Genomic DNA, 17,712 nt, shown 5'->3' on the forward strand with positions numbered 1-17,712 from the left:
TATTTAGTAGTAGAACACCATTTGGCTGTTATGAACTGATGAGACCTGATGCATAGCCGGACACCATCTTCTGAGAGAATTACTGATGAGGAATCTTAACCCATTTCTCATGGGCATTGCCTTCAGTTCACAAATATGTGTGTGCAGTGGCGTAACTTGAAACTCATGGGCCCCTATGCAAAAGTTCCAACGTGGCCCCCAAATATTTGCGTTATTGGACCTTCCTTCAGGAAAATGATCCCAAGCATGCCTGAAAATCAAGTAAGGCTTCATTTCAGAAGAAATCCTGAAAGATTCTGGAGTGTTCGTCTCAGTCAGCTCACTTGACCTCCATAGAAAATCTTTGATGAGATATGAAGAAGGCAGTTGCAGCACACAGACCCAAGTGAACTGGAGGCCATTGCTAATGACAAATCAACTAAGATTCCTCCGAAACACTGCCAGATGCTGGTGTCTTGGTATGCATCATGTTTGCAGCAAGTCATAACAGCCAAAGCGACCCTACTAAGCACCATGATTTTCATGAGGGGCTTGAATATTTCAGAGCCTGCACTTGTCATTAAAAGTATTAATTTGTCTTAAATTTGGGAAACTGTTTCTTATATTATTTGTTTTGATGCAGTCAACTCGTTCTTGCTTTACTGGTTTATTGCAAACAGTAGAAAGTTTGTAAATGTTGCTAATAACCTAATTTACAATGGAGGTTGAATAATTTTGATTGTAACTATATAGGGCTGAAAATATGAACAATATGAACCACTATATTTTAACAAAATATTCCCAATGCCTCTGTTTACACTGGTATCAATCATTTTAATTTGGGGATCTAATAAACCTTTTTTTAATCTTTAAAGCTAATTCAGCATTAGAGTCTATTAGGGTTAAGCTGGGGTTATGTAACCATAATTCTAGTGCAAAAGGAGCTGAAAATAGCTTTAATAGTTTCCCTTAAATAAAAATACTACTCAATAACACTAAAAAAGAGTTATGTTAATGGATAAGTCACATACACTATATACTACATTGTATCACACAGTTATACAATTTACCTTATATTGGGTACATGTCTGTACTTCATAGTCTGTTTGGTTATCTTTTTGTTCCAAAGACATTGTGCTTATTATTTCTTTGCATATTATTTCATTTCTCCAAACATTTGAACAAACATAGATTAGATTATAGATGTTTGAAAAAAATAAAAATCTAAAAAGAGAAGAGGGAAAAATCCTCTTGTGTTCTTTCAATGCAGTTCCCAGCAGGAAGATCAGGATAGGAGGCTCCCGCCTGCTCCAGATTAAAGGAACACGCAGTTTCCGGGTGAAGAAGGGGGGCTCCCTGTCCAGCATTCGCCGGGCCGGCAGCCTAAAGAGCACCAAACTTACACGGCAGGACTCAGGGTCCGAGAATGATGACATCCAGCTGTCACAAAGCAGGGACACTGTTACTGACATAGGTAACTCAGAGAAGAAATTTGAAGGGGAGTCATGGTTTGGAGGGGAGACAAATACCTCTGCTAAGATCCAGTCAAGACAAAGCAAGTTTCAGTACCCATCGTCACTAATTGTGGATTAGATAGATTTGAGGGAGAACAAACATTATGATGATCTTAATATTTTGTTTTTATAATAATCGAAGAAAATGAAAAATGATCTCAGACCATAGATGAACACACAGCCCTACATTTGCAATTACTTCTAAACATTCAGACTGAGGACCCCGTTAGTGGCTAGGAAGCACCTTGTTTAACAACAGATATTCTGTTGCTTTTGTAAGAACATATTAATATTTAAAACTCTTAGAAGCATCCATACAGCACACAATTGCCAGCACAACTTAATGGAGACCACTTCTACACCAAAATAATACATAGTCGTATCTAAACAAATGTATATATAATTCTAGATGATTTTCTCCGAAGTCTGCAGCTTTTTAGATCAAATCTTCAGCATAGCTTTTTGCAGATCAATTGTATGGTTTGCAGCATCTTTGAGATGCAGGGAATTCGTTCTCCATTTTTGTCCCATCCCCCTGAATAAAGGGGACATGTGCCAATAGATGTGCTTGTCTTTGCCACTCCCAGCTAGTGATCGGTAGGGGGTGGGAGTTGGGTTAATGTGTTGTGTCGCTCTGTCGTGAAACCATCTGTGCATGGCTGAGCCTTTAGGTTAACAATAAAGACTTTTTAAATGTTTGGTTGTGTAATGGCTTATGGCTTGTTTAATGTTTGTTTTTGAGAAGAAGGGAGCCCATGGAGCGCTAGTGAGCCTAGTATTGAGCCTGATGGAAGCAACATTGGCGCAGAAGAGAGCTACCACCGTAATATGTCTTGGTTGCATGTAAGTAGTCTAACATGTATTCATGGGGTTCGGAAAAAGACTCCATTAAGTGCCTTATGTGTAAAGTAAATCATACTACGTGGAAATTTTCAAGTTGTCTAGTCTCTTGCAAGCCCCATCCCCTCAATTGTTAATAACATATAACATAGAAAGAAAGAAAAAAAAACGTAATTGCATTTCTTCCCTACAAAAAGAAATGTTCTTGACCCATCTACGGTTCCGTTCAAACTGTGAGCCTTGCAGTCACTGAGACTACTGCCCTTGGTACACTTACAATTCTGGATAGAGAATTAGATATTGGTGAAATTGTGCAAAGAGAAATGAGAAAGGTAATGTGCAGAAGACATTTGAAAAAAATCAGTATTCATTTCCATATTATTTAATGTTACCAGGTTATGATCCTACTATGCAACCAACAAAGCTTTATTTGCACCCATGTGGATTACTGCCACCCACACTGCTATCTACACCATAGCCGATCGTGTGCTCGGTTGGTAAGAGCCATTAAACTGCTGTATGGAGATACTGTCGATTCACTCAAGGAGGACAACTTGGGTATTGGCACCGGTCTTAGAGGGAAAAAAGTGAAAGAGGTTTGTTTATACTACTGAAACCTTTATTAAATTGTTTGATAGAATAAGAGTACAATAGTTGGTTTAAAATATAAATTAATGTGGTAAGTAATGTCAATAGAACATATAAAGTGAGGTTAAGGAAGTTTTCCATTCTTACTTTGGCATGTTATATATATGATCTAAACTCCTCAGGTGTGTGCTAAGTCATGTGGTTATCCTGTCATGTGTTTTTCCTGTTAATTGCATTAGCCTCATGTGTTAGCTGATTGGGCCATTGTGCTTTAAATAAGACCATTGTAATGTATTTGTTATATTAAGATGAAGGGAGAAATGTCAGTTTCAAATCCCTTGTGTGCTTTAATGGATACAAGATTAAAGAATTATTGACTTTGACCTACCTTTGGACGTGTTGTCTTGTTCGTCTTCCCTTGGTTCATTACTGCTGTGCTGCACCAGCCAGAACCTTGGCACTCTTTGGTCCAATCCTGTTTCCAGCATTGGAATTAGCATGATCAAGCTCCTTCACCTGTCCTCTTTATTAAGATAATCTCAAATAAATAATATACAAATAGTGCACTAACTATTCACACCCTGATGGTTAATCAGAAGGTGGCAAATGAGCAGCAAACATATACCCCACGTGTCTACATATAGGGTGAGGTGCACCCAGGACCACCACTGTCAAAAGCCCCTTGTCTCTGCATTTCATCATCCAAGCCATAAATGACTCATCAGGAGACTTGTATATGTAATGACTTATATTTCACTTTAGAGAGATTGGCCGCTGAACCCCTAAAAACATAAAAAATGAATATCCATTGCAGAGATTTTCACAATTTTTTGCTTTCGACTTGCAGTATGTGAAATCTCTGCTTTCAGTCCAACTGTGTGTTTCATCAGTCTTTTTTGGGGGCATGTGCTTTCAGCCCTCAGTCGCAGATGCTGCAAATCACAGCTCAGCAATATGTAAGATGGCTAGATCAGCTACTGAGCTATGATTGGTAGCATCTGGGAGAAAGGGGTGAAAATGCACACCCCCAGAGAAGACTCTGCACAATCACCAAGTTGGTCTGCAAACAGAGATTTCACATACTGTGCTCCAAAAGCAGAAAATGTGAATATCTCTGCAATGGAAGAGAGCAGCAGAATGAGGATTTTTATAAGGTCGTTAACGTAATTGTTTTGAGCAAGTGACAGGTACTCTATAATTGCTGTCTGTGGAACTCTTACTCCTCATTCAGACGTCTCTGAGTCATGTACGCATTCTATCTACTGTATGTTCTGTGAATCTACTATAGTCTATTAGGCTATTTACACGTCCATGTATTTTTGCCAATCAGGTAGTCTAAAAAAAGTCATGGAGATATTCATCTTTTTGATCCGAGTCACAGATCAAATTTATCTATACAAGTCTAAGGGTCTGTTACAATCACAGACACCACGCGGATGCCGTCAGTGTGCAGTCTGAGTGCTGTCAGTGCTTAACATTGGGATGGATAGGAGAAACTTTGCAGTTGTTTTTTTTTTATCAGTGAAAAATCACTAATGGGAAAAACTGACACACTGATCAAACACTGGTGAAACTCGGATCCAAAATACTTACAAACAGATATATGCTTTTGCATATGTGAACAATCAATGACTGAATGAGGCATTAAAGCTACTACTTTTTCTAATGCAATATCTATTTGTAAATTTCATCATAGTTCATTGTACCATCAAAGTTTATCTTATGAATGTATTCGGTGGAATACGGAGCAGAGATACACAGTGGTTATGCAGTAAATATAACCAAACATTTTTCAAACAGAGAATTATGCATCTGAAAAGTGACTTTTCAGTCATTGATGGACATGATGGCAACAGTATGTAGAGCATTTTACATGTCTGAAAGGAGACTAATATAATTCAACAATGTAAACAAGTATCTGTGTGATCTGCTTACTTAGTGCTCTGATAAATCCTCCCTCCGAACACCATCTCTGAAGAAGAGGGTGACAGAAGCAAACTTGGAGGGGAAGAAGGACAGTGGGATGCTGAAGTATATAAGGCACCAGGTATATTGTGTTCTTGCATTTACTATACAGCTGATAGTTTTAAACTGTGCAGAAGGAATCACAAATAAGTATTTAGACCAGTAAATTCCGCCATCTCCATGTCAAGGAGAATAGTTATCATTTACAGAAAATTGCCCACAATTAGAATTATTTACAGAATCCACTGATACCTTATAGCAGGATCATAAAGGCTAAAAAAGACATTGTGGGTTCACCTGGAAGTCTAAAAGTAGTGAAAGCATTTTGCCGTAACCTCATGGAATAAAAAGCTGCTCCTCACAGAAAGTCATGAAACAGGTAGAGATTAGTGATGAGCGAACGTTCTCAGATAAGGTGTTATCTGAGCATGCTCGTGTGCTAACCGAGTGTCTTCGCATGCTCCAATAATATGTTTGAGTCCCCGATCCTGCATTTCTTGGGGCTGTTTGACAGCCGCAACAAATGCAATGATTGCCTACCATACAGGCAATCCCTGCATGTGTTGCGGCTGTCGAACAGCCGCGAGACATGCAGCCGCAGGACGCAAACATATTTTCCAAGAATGCTGAAGATACACGGTTAGCACATGAGCATGCTCGGATAACACCTTATCTGAGCATGTTCGCTCATCACTAGTAGAGATACGTATAGCTATCTTTTATTGGGGAATGGTTATTTACATGTTTTCAGATTTGGACCAACCCCTTTATCAGGATGCTTATATATTTTAGGCATCCAGATGAAGGGGTCGGCCTGAACCTGGAACACATAGATTACCATTTTCCAGTAAAAGATAGCACATATGGAAGGAGTATGTCACAACTGCAAAACTACCAACACATGGGCGTCCACCTAAACTGACATCCCAAGCAAGGAGAGCACTAATTAGAGAAGCAGCCAATAGGCCCATGGTCACTCTGGAGAAGCTGCAGAGATGCGCAGCTCAGATGGGGAATCCACAGGACAACCTGTTTCAAGACCTATGAGAAACAGCGCAGACGGCTTTTATCCAGTGAGGTCACTGCCAAAGGCTCCTAGTACTTCAAGACTTTCCAGTGGCACACAGTGCCCTATCGGGGCTGGAATTAGCGGCAGTTACACGCATGTGTCAAGCGGTCTTGTAAACCAAGCCCCTCCAAATTGACCATGCTTTTTATTATGACCAGCTTGTTATATTACTAAGTAGGACTCAAGCACTGACTTTTTTTGTTCAATTTTGATAGTACACAATGATATTTGACCAAATTCATTGATAACTTGCACCCTTTATGTATTTTAGGTTATGAGCTTGTCTCCTGCTCCTCTGTCTTTGTTGATCAAGGCGGCCCCCATCTTGACAGAGGAAATGTATGGGGACATCCAGCCAGCTGCATGGGAACTCCTATTGAGTGTAGATGAGCACATGGCAGGGGCTGCAGGTGAGGGGTCTTCTATGAGAACACATACAGTACAGACCAAAAGTTTGGACTCACCTTCTCACTTCTCATTTCAAGATTTTTCTGTATTTTCATGACTATGAAAATTGTACATTCACACTGAAGGCATCAAAACTATGAATTAACACATGTGGAATTATATACTTAACAAAACAGTGTGAAACAACTGGAAATATGTCTTATATTTTAGGTTCTTCAAAGTAGCCACCTTTTGCTTTGATGACTGCTTTGCACACTCTTTGCATTCTCTTGAATGCCTCTCTTGAATAATTTCAGTTGTTTCACACTTTTTTTGTTAAGTATATAATTCCACATGTGTTAATTCATAGTTTTGATGCCTTCAGTGTGAATGTACAATTTTCATAGTCATGAAAATACAGAAAAATCTTGAAATGAGAAGGAGGTGTGTCCAAACTTTTGGTCTGTACTGTACATAGTTCACATACGTTTAAATATATTGCGGCACATTTTTCAAACAAAGTGTGTCAGAATTCTGGCATATTTTACACCAAAATACTATCTTTCACAACTTGAGCCACATTTACATTGCCTTGAAAATGTATTCATACCCCATAAACGTTTCCACATTTTTTCACATTACACCCACAAACTTCAATATATGCTATTGGGATTTTATGTGATATACCAATACAAAGTAGCAAGTATTTGTGAAGTGTAAAGGAAATTATATATGGTTTTGAAATTATTTTAAAATTATAAGTCTGAAAATTGTGACGTGCATTTATATTCAGCCTCCCTGAGTCAGTTCCTTGTAGGACCAACCATCTCAAAAGACTTGCAGCAGTAATTACGGCAAAAGGTGCTCCTACAAGGTACTGACAATTTTCAGATTTGTATTTTTTAAATATTTAGAAATGTATGTATCATTTCCTTTACATTTCACAAATAGGTACTACTTTGGGTTGGTGTATTACATAAAATACTAAGAAAATACATTTAAGTTTGTGGAAAAATGTGGAAATGTTCATGGGGCTTGAATAGGTAATGCATGTTATTTTCTTTTAGAAAATTAGGGGACAGGGAAGCTTGGAAAAGGTACATGGCTCACCGAAAAAGGACTGTGGTATAACTGTAGCATGCATTTTTGGCTCGAAGTAAGCCAACTAATAGCTGGTGGTGTAAACTTAGACTAGACTTAGATGTATTAAGTAGCATGAATTACTTTGATAAATTTGGCACATTTTAAGACTGTCTAAGTTTGCACTAAGAATTAGACAGTGCTGGTAATTATGGCCCATTATTTTCTATATGTTTTCACTCAGGGTGTCTTTTAATATTTGGCATTACACCTATTATGTATATTCACCAATACAGATTTAATGCTATGTGCTGCTTTATAAAGAAAAGAAAAATGTAGCTCGGACATTGTATAATATATAATGAATGCTGTTGCAGCTGCCATGTTCCTGCTTTGTGCTGTGAAGGTCCCGGACGCCGTCTCTGAGATGTTAACTTCTGAGTTCCAGCATCCAGAGACAGGGCAGAGACTGAATGCCATTCTGAAATTCCACACACTCTGGAGGTTCAGATATCAGGTTTGGCCAAGAATGGAGGAAGGAGCACAGCAGATTTATAAGGTTTGAGATCTCTAACTGCTTGCCTGGAGGTTTCATTGTAAATTATTTAGAAATGTCATCTGTTCTAATCTTAAAAGTAATAATTTAAATGTTGCAGATCCCTCCCCCCAGCATTAACTTCACATTACCATCTCCCATCTTGGGCATGCCATCTATTCCAATGTTTGACCCACCTTGGGTTCCTCACAACAGTGGAAGTGTTCAAGACCCAATTAGTGAGGATCAGTCTGTAAGTAGCAGATTTTATGTTTATACAGAACATCTGTCATTTTTCCTAGTTAAATTCTTATATAGTTCTTTGGACTTATGGTTAAATGACTGAGAGTAAAAGCTGTCCTCAATTTGTAATGGACAAAGTGTTCCAAACTTGAGACCAAAAGCAAATTCCAGGCACTGCTTGTTCTCGAAAAGTCCTCTTGGAATCTTTTAGAGAAGAGCTATATTCATAGTCTTCAGTGGCAGAGAGTTCTTAATTCTGCACCTGGCATCCTCGGTCTGGCATCCTGGGTTCATTTGGTGATTATTGGGCCCCGCAACATCATGATGCTGCAATGCAATGCACATCATGAAATCTTGGGGCCTAGTAAGAGCCAGAGACATCCAAGTTGCCAGACCTAGAATGCCTGGTAGAGAAGTGAAGAGATGCTGCCATGGAGGATCAGTTTGGCACCAGACCAGGGCAGCATGAAGAGATTTACTCATTTCTGCAAGTGGTGCCCGGGACCTACATTACCTTAGATATGCAACTTTTTCCTGTGGAGAAATCTGCCAAACTTCCATATGCAGATTGGCCTTGATTGACCTTTTCCCATGGTTTTTATTCAGTGACAAATCAATTATTGACGCATTTTACAAATCTGCGATTAAACAATCTGTAGCCATAAGAGCAGCAATGCAGATTTCCCTTTGAAATTAATAAGAGGCAGCTTGTGGCTGGTTTTCATGTGGATTTCTGTGCAGAATATGTGAAAAAACTACATACTTATATGGAACACATATGAATGCTTAGTCCATTACAGAATGGAAGCAATATTTGTTCTCCGTTATTTTAGCTTAGTTTCCTAGGACCTGAAATCCAAAGGCTATGTTCACACGTAGCATTTTTGCTGTTCTTTTTTTCGCAGGCAAAAACTGCTCACTTGGCAGTAAAAAAGCTGCTTACAAAAAGCAAGTTTTTATGTCTTTTTTGCTGCATATCTGCGTCGTTTTTTGCTGCGTTTTTAAACGCTGAAAGAACTGCAAAAATGCAGCAGTTTTCCAAATCAGTCAGGAAAAAAAAATGTGTGTGCATGAGATTTCTGAGATCTCATAGCTTTTGCTGGTACTGTAAAACACAGCTTAAAATTTGGTTTAAAAAATGCAGCAAAAACGCAACGTGTGAACATAGACTAAATGGTATAGTTAAGTATTAGACTAGTAGTATTGCATCAGATGAGAATGTCTTTTATTATGCTTACTTTTTTCAATGACAAACTACAGAAATCTTTCTCTGCTCGTGCTGTGTCACGATCCCACCAGCGGGCTGAGCACATTCTGAAGAACCTCCAGCAAGAAGAAGAGAAGAAGCGCTTAGGCAGAGAGGCCAGTCTCATCACGGCCATACCGGTGACACAGGAGGCCTGTTATGAGCCAACTTGTTCCCCCAACTCCGAGCAGGAGGAGGAAGGTGTGTTCTGAGCTCAAATGGCTTGATTATGGAAAATGTTTATTTTCCAGATTTATTTTTAGATTACTGTACATGCTCGAGTATAAGCTGACCCGAGTATGAGCCGAGGCACCTAATTTTGCCACGAAAAACTGGGTAAACTTATTGACTTGCGTATAAGCCGGGTATGCATTGTCCCCTCATCCCTATCTTGGTATGCATGGCTCCCCCGTCCCTGTTCTTGTATGCATGGCTTCCCAGTCCCTGTCCTTGTATGCATGGCACCCCGGTCCCTGTCCTTGTATGCATGGCTCCATGGTAACTGTCCTTGTATGCATGGCTCCCCGATCCCTGTACTTGTATGCATGGCTCCCCTGTCGCTGTCCTTGTATACATGGCTCCCCCATCCCATCCTTGTATGCATGGCTTCTTATCGCCTATCCTTGTATGCATGGCCTCTTATCCCCTACTTATCCTACTTACCTTGCCTGTGTGCCCTCACTGCATCTCGTTCCGTCGCCAGCAGCTCTTCCTGCCGAGTGATCACGTGGTCCTGCTCATTAAGGTAAAGAATATTCACTCCACCTATGGGAGTGGAAAGGCGTGAATATTCATTACCTTAATGAGCGATGTCACGTGATCACTCAGCTGGAAGAGCTGCTGGCACCGGAATTAATGAGATGCAGCGAGAGCACACAGGGAAGGTATTTAGGGTGTGTGCTGGAAACCGGTGGCTGTCACTATGCGCTATTACAGAGAAATGAATATTCACTGCCAACGCAGTGAATATTAATTTCTCTTTAGCAGCGGCACAGGCTTTAGCCACAGCTCCTGCTACTGCTCCGCCGCTCCCTCTCCGTCTTTCTGGGACAATTGACCCGTGTATAAGTCGAGAGGGGTGTTTTCAGCACAAAAATGTTTGTGCTGGAAAACTCGGCTTATACACGAGTATATATATGTAGGGTTTCAATCTCCCTGGTAATCGGTAGCGTTCACACAGGCACAGGACTTTGACATAAACAGAATAATGTCTATTTCCACAGGCTGCACAGCACCGAAAACAAAATCATATATATAAATCCCCATCCTTGTCCAGGCACTAACTATTTCAGACACTGCTGAGCTAACCCAGATCGGTCAAACAAAACAGCTATCATCGATAGCAATCACTTATACTTGTAGTTTAGCGCACATGATCTGTGCAGACTTTTCTTAGAGAGATACTGGCTGGTCTCTTTAGTTCCAAGACACATCTAGTCTGCTCAGCTCCTTCAGCAGACTGACTTAGATGAACACTCAGCCTGGTTATATGCAAAGCTTAGCCAGGTGTGCCTAATCAGACTCTCAAGAGCTAGGATTTAACCCTAGCGTACCTGACGGTGTAAGCAGGTTCGGAAATGCAGTTACGCAGGGATTGCAGAACAATGCTGTTTAACAATATTATTTAATTTTTAACAAAAGGATGAAAATGATCCCAACAAATCACGGTCCAGCTTCTGGCGGCAACGGGCCCACTGAGCCCCTAGCCCATAAATCTGTGCAGCCAAAGTGGGGAGCGCTGCAGTAGTCTCTGTCCCACATGTGCATATATCAGCAATGGAGAACACACCACAGGGTCCTGGCACTAGAACTCGCTCCTCCGCGCGAGCACTGCACTCTGCTTGGCTGGGTGCGCGGCGCTCTTAACCCTCGTTGGCTCACTTTAGCGTTCACCTAAGCTCTGCCAGGGCCCGTCTCCGTCTCCCCGCTGGCGGGAAACTGAGAGCATTTTCCCGTGCTTCCTGCTCACAGACCAGCTTAGCCACAACCCCTCTCCCCGGGTCATGGGACCTGTCCGGTCCCTCATTTTTTTCCCCCGGCAACACTGGACGCAGCCTTGACAGTTACGGACCCGGCATAATGCAGGTACCCGCAGCCCGGTCTTCCTCCTTACAACGGCTTGCTGCAATGTATACAGAATAAATGCTAAGGATTGTCAGCTGCATGTTAGGATTTAGGACGAAACTGACAAAGTTTTGAGTTGCCCTATTGTACGGTTGTAAATCTTTTTGCTGTCCTTGCTATTTGTGAGAACTTCCATGACCCCTACTGTATATATACTTCCAGCATGCAGGAGTACATTTTTTTTCACGTTAATAATATGAATTAGCTGAAGAATAATTCCATAGTTTTAGCTCTTTAGATTTTAGCTAATTAGTCATTTATAATGTTAAAGTACAAGTATTGGCCCAGTGGACAATAATCTTTTAGAAAGTAGTTAGTTTCTGAATTATATAATATGATTTACTCTTCTGATCTTTTCCAATGTAATTTCATGTGGTAGAGCAGGTTTCACCTCTTTATTCTTTTTGCCAGTAGAAGAACCCACCAATCTGAATTCCCGTCGTCTGTCTGTGAGCCCATCCTGCACATCAAGTACTTCTCACCGTAATTATTCCTTCCGTCGTGGATCCGTGTGGTCTATTCGCTCTGCTGTCAGTGCTGAAGGTAAGACCTGGCTGATAACGCTGAGATGCTGCATATTTTTGGTGACATAGTAGAATTAGCACAACCTCATTATTGCATTTATTTTAGATGAGGAACATGCAACAGAACATACCGCAAATCATCATGTGTCCCAACCACCCCAGCCGGTATTCCCTGCATGCATTTGTGCTGCTGTGCTACCAATCGTTCATCTCATGGAGGATGGAGATGTCCGTGAAGATGGAGTGGCAGGTCTGCTTTTAAAAACAATAGTTTTTTTTGTCAAGTTTCTTAAATTCTCAAAACTAAGGGAAGTAAGTGTTCTGAAAATAAAAATTAGGCTTTCGCAAAAACAACTGTTTTAAAGAGAGTTTTCCCATGAACAAAGTACATTTTAATCAATAGATCTTGAAATAATAATACGTTTCACAGTTAGATGTGTTAAAAATGTTTCTGTGCTGAGATAATTAATCTTATAAATGTAGCCCTGCTATGGACTGTGTTTTCGCTGTGTCTAGCCTTGCTGGGCTGCTGCAGTATTCATCCTCGTTGGCATTTTTTCATGATTTGCTTCCTCACAATGTGGAATTTCACTGCTTTTTGTTGTTTGCATCAGTTCATGCACAGAACGTGCCTTTAACTCTGAACAAAGCAAACAATAAATAGGACAAAATAACTGAAAAGTTCAGTGTGCATAGCTATTCACCCCCCTTAAGTCAGTACTTTGTAGAGCCTCCTTTTGCAGTGATTACAGCTGCAAGTTGCTTTGGGTAAGTCTCTATGAGCTTTCCATATCGTGTCACTGGGATTTTTGTCCATTCCTTAATGCAAAACTGCTCCTACTCTTTCAAGTTAGATGTTTCCTCTGGTGAACAGAAATTTTCAAGTCGGACCACAGATTCTCAATTGGATTAAGGTCTGGGCTTTGACTAGGTTGTTGTAACAGACAACAAGTGTTTTATCATTTACCTCTATGAAGGGAAATAGGAAATGAACACTGTAAGAGAAAAACTGAGTTTTGAACTGAATTTTAACTTTTCCATTGTTGCTATATTATTTGACTTAAATCATCCATATTATTGCAAATACAATTTGAGGTAGTACAAAAACTGACAAGAGAATACCTCCCATAAGAGCACAGACTTTTTATTGTTTCCACAGTGAGTGCCGTAGCTCAGCAAGTTCTTTGGAATTGTTTAATCGAAGATCCGTCTACTGTCCTGAGACATTTCCTGGAAAAATTAACTATTAGTAATCGACAGGTAACGGACATTCTCTTTCTATGAATGTTTGTTGTGAATTTTCATACAATATTATTTTATTATGGTACAACTGACCTGCGTTGTGTCCTGTTGGTTGTTTTAGGATGAACTCATCTATATGTTAAGAAAGCTGCTGCTAAACATTGGAGATTTCCCTGCTCAAACATCACACATTCTGTTCAACTACTTGGTGAGTTATTTCGGCCCACATTGTTGTCCTTGTATCCCAGTAAAACAATGCAGCTTTTGTGTTAAAGTGTTCACTAATATGTGGTATTTCTGTGCATTTCTTTTTAGGTCGGACTTATCATGTATTTTGTACGTACACCATGTGAATGGGGAATGGATGCCATTTCGGCAACTTTGACATTTTTGTGGGAAGTGGTTGGATATGTGGAAGGTTTATTTTTTAAAGATCTGAAGCAGACAATGAAAAAGGAACAATGTGAGGTTAAACTACTGGTGACAGCATCCATGCCAGGTTAGCAGTCCTCAAAGATCATCATGACACCATCTGCTCTCAGTTTTAATTTATATTGATGTCATAATAGTTTTTGTTAAATTGCGATAGGTACAAAAACTCTGGTGGTTCATGGGCAGAATGAATGTGACATCCCTACCCAACTGCCAGTACATGAAGACACCCAGTTTGAAGCACTCCTGAAGGTGAGTAGGTTAAAGGGAACCTTTACCATCATTTTATAAGTCTGGTGGTGTACCAGGCACATTGCAAGGTAGCATGATAAATATGCATTGATACATTACCTAAATTTTCTAAAAAAAGGATTCTAGGTTTATGCCAAACAGATCATGGACTGTAGTATTCAAAAAAGTGTAGATTTCTGTTTTAGACACCTCACTATGTTGTTTTGGGAAAAGGGAAGGGGCTCACAATTTGCACATAGTGTGACTGGCTTTCTGTTTCACCAGGCTCAGTTTATTGAGCCTGATGCAACCAAATGATGGCAAAATGGGCATCACGGTGACTCAGTGGCTAGCACTGTTGTTTTGCAGCTCTGGCGTCCCGGGTTCAAATGCCACCAAGGACAACATCTGATAGGAGTTTATATGTTCTCCCCATGTTTGTGTGTGATTCCTCCAGGTACTCCAATCTCTTCCCACACTCCAAAGAAAGTGATGATAATATCTGTAAAGCGCTATGGAATATGATGGTTCCATATACAGTGGGGGATATAAGTATTTGATCACTTGCTGATTTTGTAAGTTTGCCCACTGACAAAGACATGAACAGTCTATAATTTTAAGGGTAGGTTAAATTTTAACATTAAGAGACAGAATATCAAAAATAAAATCCAGAAAATCACTTTGTATAAATTATATAAATTTATAAATAAATTTATTTTAAAAAATATAATATAAATTTATTTCCATTTTGCAGTGAGAAATAAGTATTTGATCACCTACCAACCATCAAGAGTTGCGGCTCCTAAAAACCAGTTAGATGCTCTGAATCAACTCGATGCCTGCATTAACCCTTTCACGACATGCGCCGTACATGCTTGCCGTGTCTCCCCCTTTGATGTGCGCTCCGGCGCTGAGCCCACATCAAAGTCGCGACACGTCAGCTGTTTTGTACAGCTGACATGTGCGCGCAATAGCGGCGGGTGAAATCGCTATTCACCCGCTGCTATTAACCTGTTAAATGCCGCTGTCAAACGCAGACAGCGACATTTAACCGGCGCTTCCGTCCGGGCGGCCGGAATTGACGTCATCGCCGACCCCTGTCACACGATCGGGGCTCGGTGATGTGTCAGGACAGTAACATAGAGGTCCTTGAGACCTCTATGGTTACTAATGCTGGCCTGCTGTGAGCGCCCTCCTGTGGTCGGCGCTCACAGCACACCTGCAATTCAGCTACATAGCAGCGCAGCGATCTGATGATCGCTGCTATGTAGCTGAGCCAATCGAGTTGTGCCAGCTTCTAGCCTCCCATGGAGGCTATTGAAGCATGGCACAAGTAAAAAAAAATGTTTTTAAAAATATGAAAAAATATGAAAAATATAAAAGTTTAAATCACCCCCCCCCTTTCGCCCCATCCTAAATAAAACACACGTATTTGGTATCGCCGCATTCAGAATCACCCGATCTATCAATAAAAAAAAGCATTAACCTGATCGCTAAACAGCGTAGCGGAAAAAAAATCAAAACGCCAGAATTACGTTTTTTTGGTCGCCGCGACATTGCATTAAAATGCAATAACGGGCGATCAAAAGAACGCATCTGCACAAAAGTGATATTATTAAAAATGTCAGTTTTTTTTTTTTTTTTTAAGCAAAGTTTTGAATTTCTTTTCACCACTTAAAAAATAACCTAGACATGTTAGGTGTCTATGAACTCGTAATGACCTAGAGAATCACAATGGCAGGTTAGTTTTAGCATTTAGTGAACCTAGCAAAAAAGCCAAACAAAAAACAAGTGTGGGATTGCACTTTTTTTGCAATTTCACCGCACTTGGAATTTTGTTCCCGTTTTCTAGTAAAAGACATGGTAAAACCAATGGTGTTATTCAAAAGTACAACTCATCCCGCAAAAAATAAGCCCTCACATGACCATATTGACGGAAAAATAAAAAAGTTATGGCTCTGGGAAGGAGGGAAGTGAAAAACGAAAACGCAAAAATGAAAAAGGGCCGTGACTTGAAGGGGTTAAAGACAGCTGTCTAACATAGTCACCTTTATAAAAGACTCCTGTGTACAGACTCAATTAATCAGTCAGACTCTAACCTCTACAACATAGGCAAGACCAAAGAGCTTTATAAGGATGTCAGGGACAAGATCATAGACCTGCACAAAGCTGGAATTGGCTACAAAACCATGATCATGAAGAAGTTGAGAGATCAGCCTAAAACTATACGGGGGAAACTTGTTAATGATCTCAAGACAGCTGGGACTACAGTCATGAAGAAATCCATTGGTAACGCATTACGCATTACGCTGTAAAGGTTTAAAATCCTGCAGTGCCCGCAAGGTCCCCCTACTCAAGAAGGCACATGTGAAGGCCCGTCTGAAATTTGCCAATGAACACCTGGATGATTCTGTGAGTGATTGGAAGAAGGTGCTGTAGTCAGATGAGACAAAAATTGAGGTCTTTGACATTAAATCAATTTGCCTTGTTTAGAGGAAGAGAAATGCTGCCAAAGATCCAAAGAACATCGTCCCCACTGTCAGCAATGGAGGTGGGAACATTATGTTTTGAGTGTGTATCTCTGCTAAGGGCACAGGACTACTTCACCACATCAATGGAATAATGGATGGAGCCATGTACCATAAAATCCTGAGGGACAACCTCCTTCCCTCTGCCAGGACATTAAAAATAGGTCATGGCTGGGTCTTCCTGCAACACAATGACCTAAAACATACAGCCAAGGCAACAAAGGAGTGGCTCAAAAAGAAGCGCATTATTGTCATGGAGTGGCCTAGCCAGTCTCCAGACCTTAATCCCATAGAAAACTTATGAAGGGAGTTGAAATCTTAAAGATTTAGAGATGATCTGCAAAGTGGAGTGGACCAAAATTCCTCCTGACATGTGTGCAAACCTCATCATCAACTACAAAAAGGGTTTTGCCACCAAGTATTAAGTCTTGTTTGCCTGAGGGATTAAATACTTATTTCTCACTGCAAAATGCAAATTTATATAATTTATACAATGTGATTTTCTGGATTTTATTTTTGATATTCTATCTCTCAATGTTTAAATTAACCTACCTTTAAAATTATAGACTGTTCATGTCTTTGTCAGTGGGCAATCTTACAAAAGCAGCAAGGGATCAAATACTTATTTCCCCCACTGTAAGCAACGCATAATAAATACTAATTATAAGGCTGGAGAAAAAAAAATGCATCAGTTTCCATCAGGCTTATTTAACATTTACTCCCAGACAATGGTATGGGTCTGGATCCCAATGTAACGTCAGATATTGTCATCAAGCCACCAGATCAACTTCTGCATTTGTCAGGCACAAAAACTAATGTATCAGATAGGTTCTAAATAACAATACCAGCTCCTCCACCAAATTCCATCCGATGTTTTTGTAAACATCAGGTTAACACAACGACATAGTGCTGGCCATGTATGGACCCAGCCTGAATGTTGCTAACCTGCCCAATATTCCTTTAAAGTGATATACCATTTTCCCTGACACAATAGATCATCATAATAACTTACTATGGAGCAGTATCATTGTTGGTAAATCTTTTCCAATGAGTAATTTTGGCTGCTACTAGAAATAATTTAGAGATTATGATTTACAAATGAAAATCAGAGCTGTAGCTGAACTGAATGCACGATAGAAAAAACTCTCCAGAAGCATACAAAAATATGCCCGGTGACATTTATTG

The 17,712-nt window shown here is 40.1% G+C and overlaps 1 protein-coding gene across 23 annotated transcripts in view; it reads left to right on the top strand.

The window, feature by feature from the left end:
* Positions 1-17,712, top strand: part of UNC80 (unc-80 subunit of NALCN channel complex) — a 287,092-nt gene that overhangs the window by 172,834 nt on the left and 96,546 nt on the right. For 20 of the 23 annotated variants that reach the window (XM_077272205.1, XM_077272209.1, XM_077272212.1 and 17 more), the window contains 14 exons: positions 1,250-1,453; positions 2,239-2,336; positions 2,729-2,929; positions 4,861-4,968; positions 6,227-6,365; positions 7,800-7,981; positions 8,079-8,210; positions 9,461-9,647; positions 11,982-12,113; positions 12,201-12,344; positions 13,254-13,354; positions 13,458-13,544; positions 13,652-13,835; positions 13,926-14,020. In XM_077272205.1, coding sequence (XP_077128320.1) covers positions 1,250-1,453; positions 2,239-2,336; positions 2,729-2,929; positions 4,861-4,968; positions 6,227-6,365; positions 7,800-7,981; positions 8,079-8,210; positions 9,461-9,647; positions 11,982-12,113; positions 12,201-12,344; positions 13,254-13,354; positions 13,458-13,544; positions 13,652-13,835; positions 13,926-14,020 — 1,994 coding nt within the window. The remainder of the gene's footprint in view (positions 1-1,249; positions 1,454-2,238; positions 2,337-2,728; positions 2,930-4,860; positions 4,969-6,226; positions 6,366-7,799; positions 7,982-8,078; positions 8,211-9,460; positions 9,648-11,981; positions 12,114-12,200; positions 12,345-13,253; positions 13,355-13,457; positions 13,545-13,651; positions 13,836-13,925; positions 14,021-17,712) is intronic. The other 3 variants (XM_077272206.1, XM_077272211.1, XM_077272224.1) reach the window with 3 other exon arrangements.

The sequence above is a fragment of the Ranitomeya variabilis genome, chromosome 7, assembly GCF_051348905.1.
Source record: "Ranitomeya variabilis isolate aRanVar5 chromosome 7, aRanVar5.hap1, whole genome shotgun sequence".
Lineage (NCBI taxonomy): Eukaryota > Metazoa > Chordata > Amphibia > Anura > Dendrobatidae > Ranitomeya > Ranitomeya variabilis.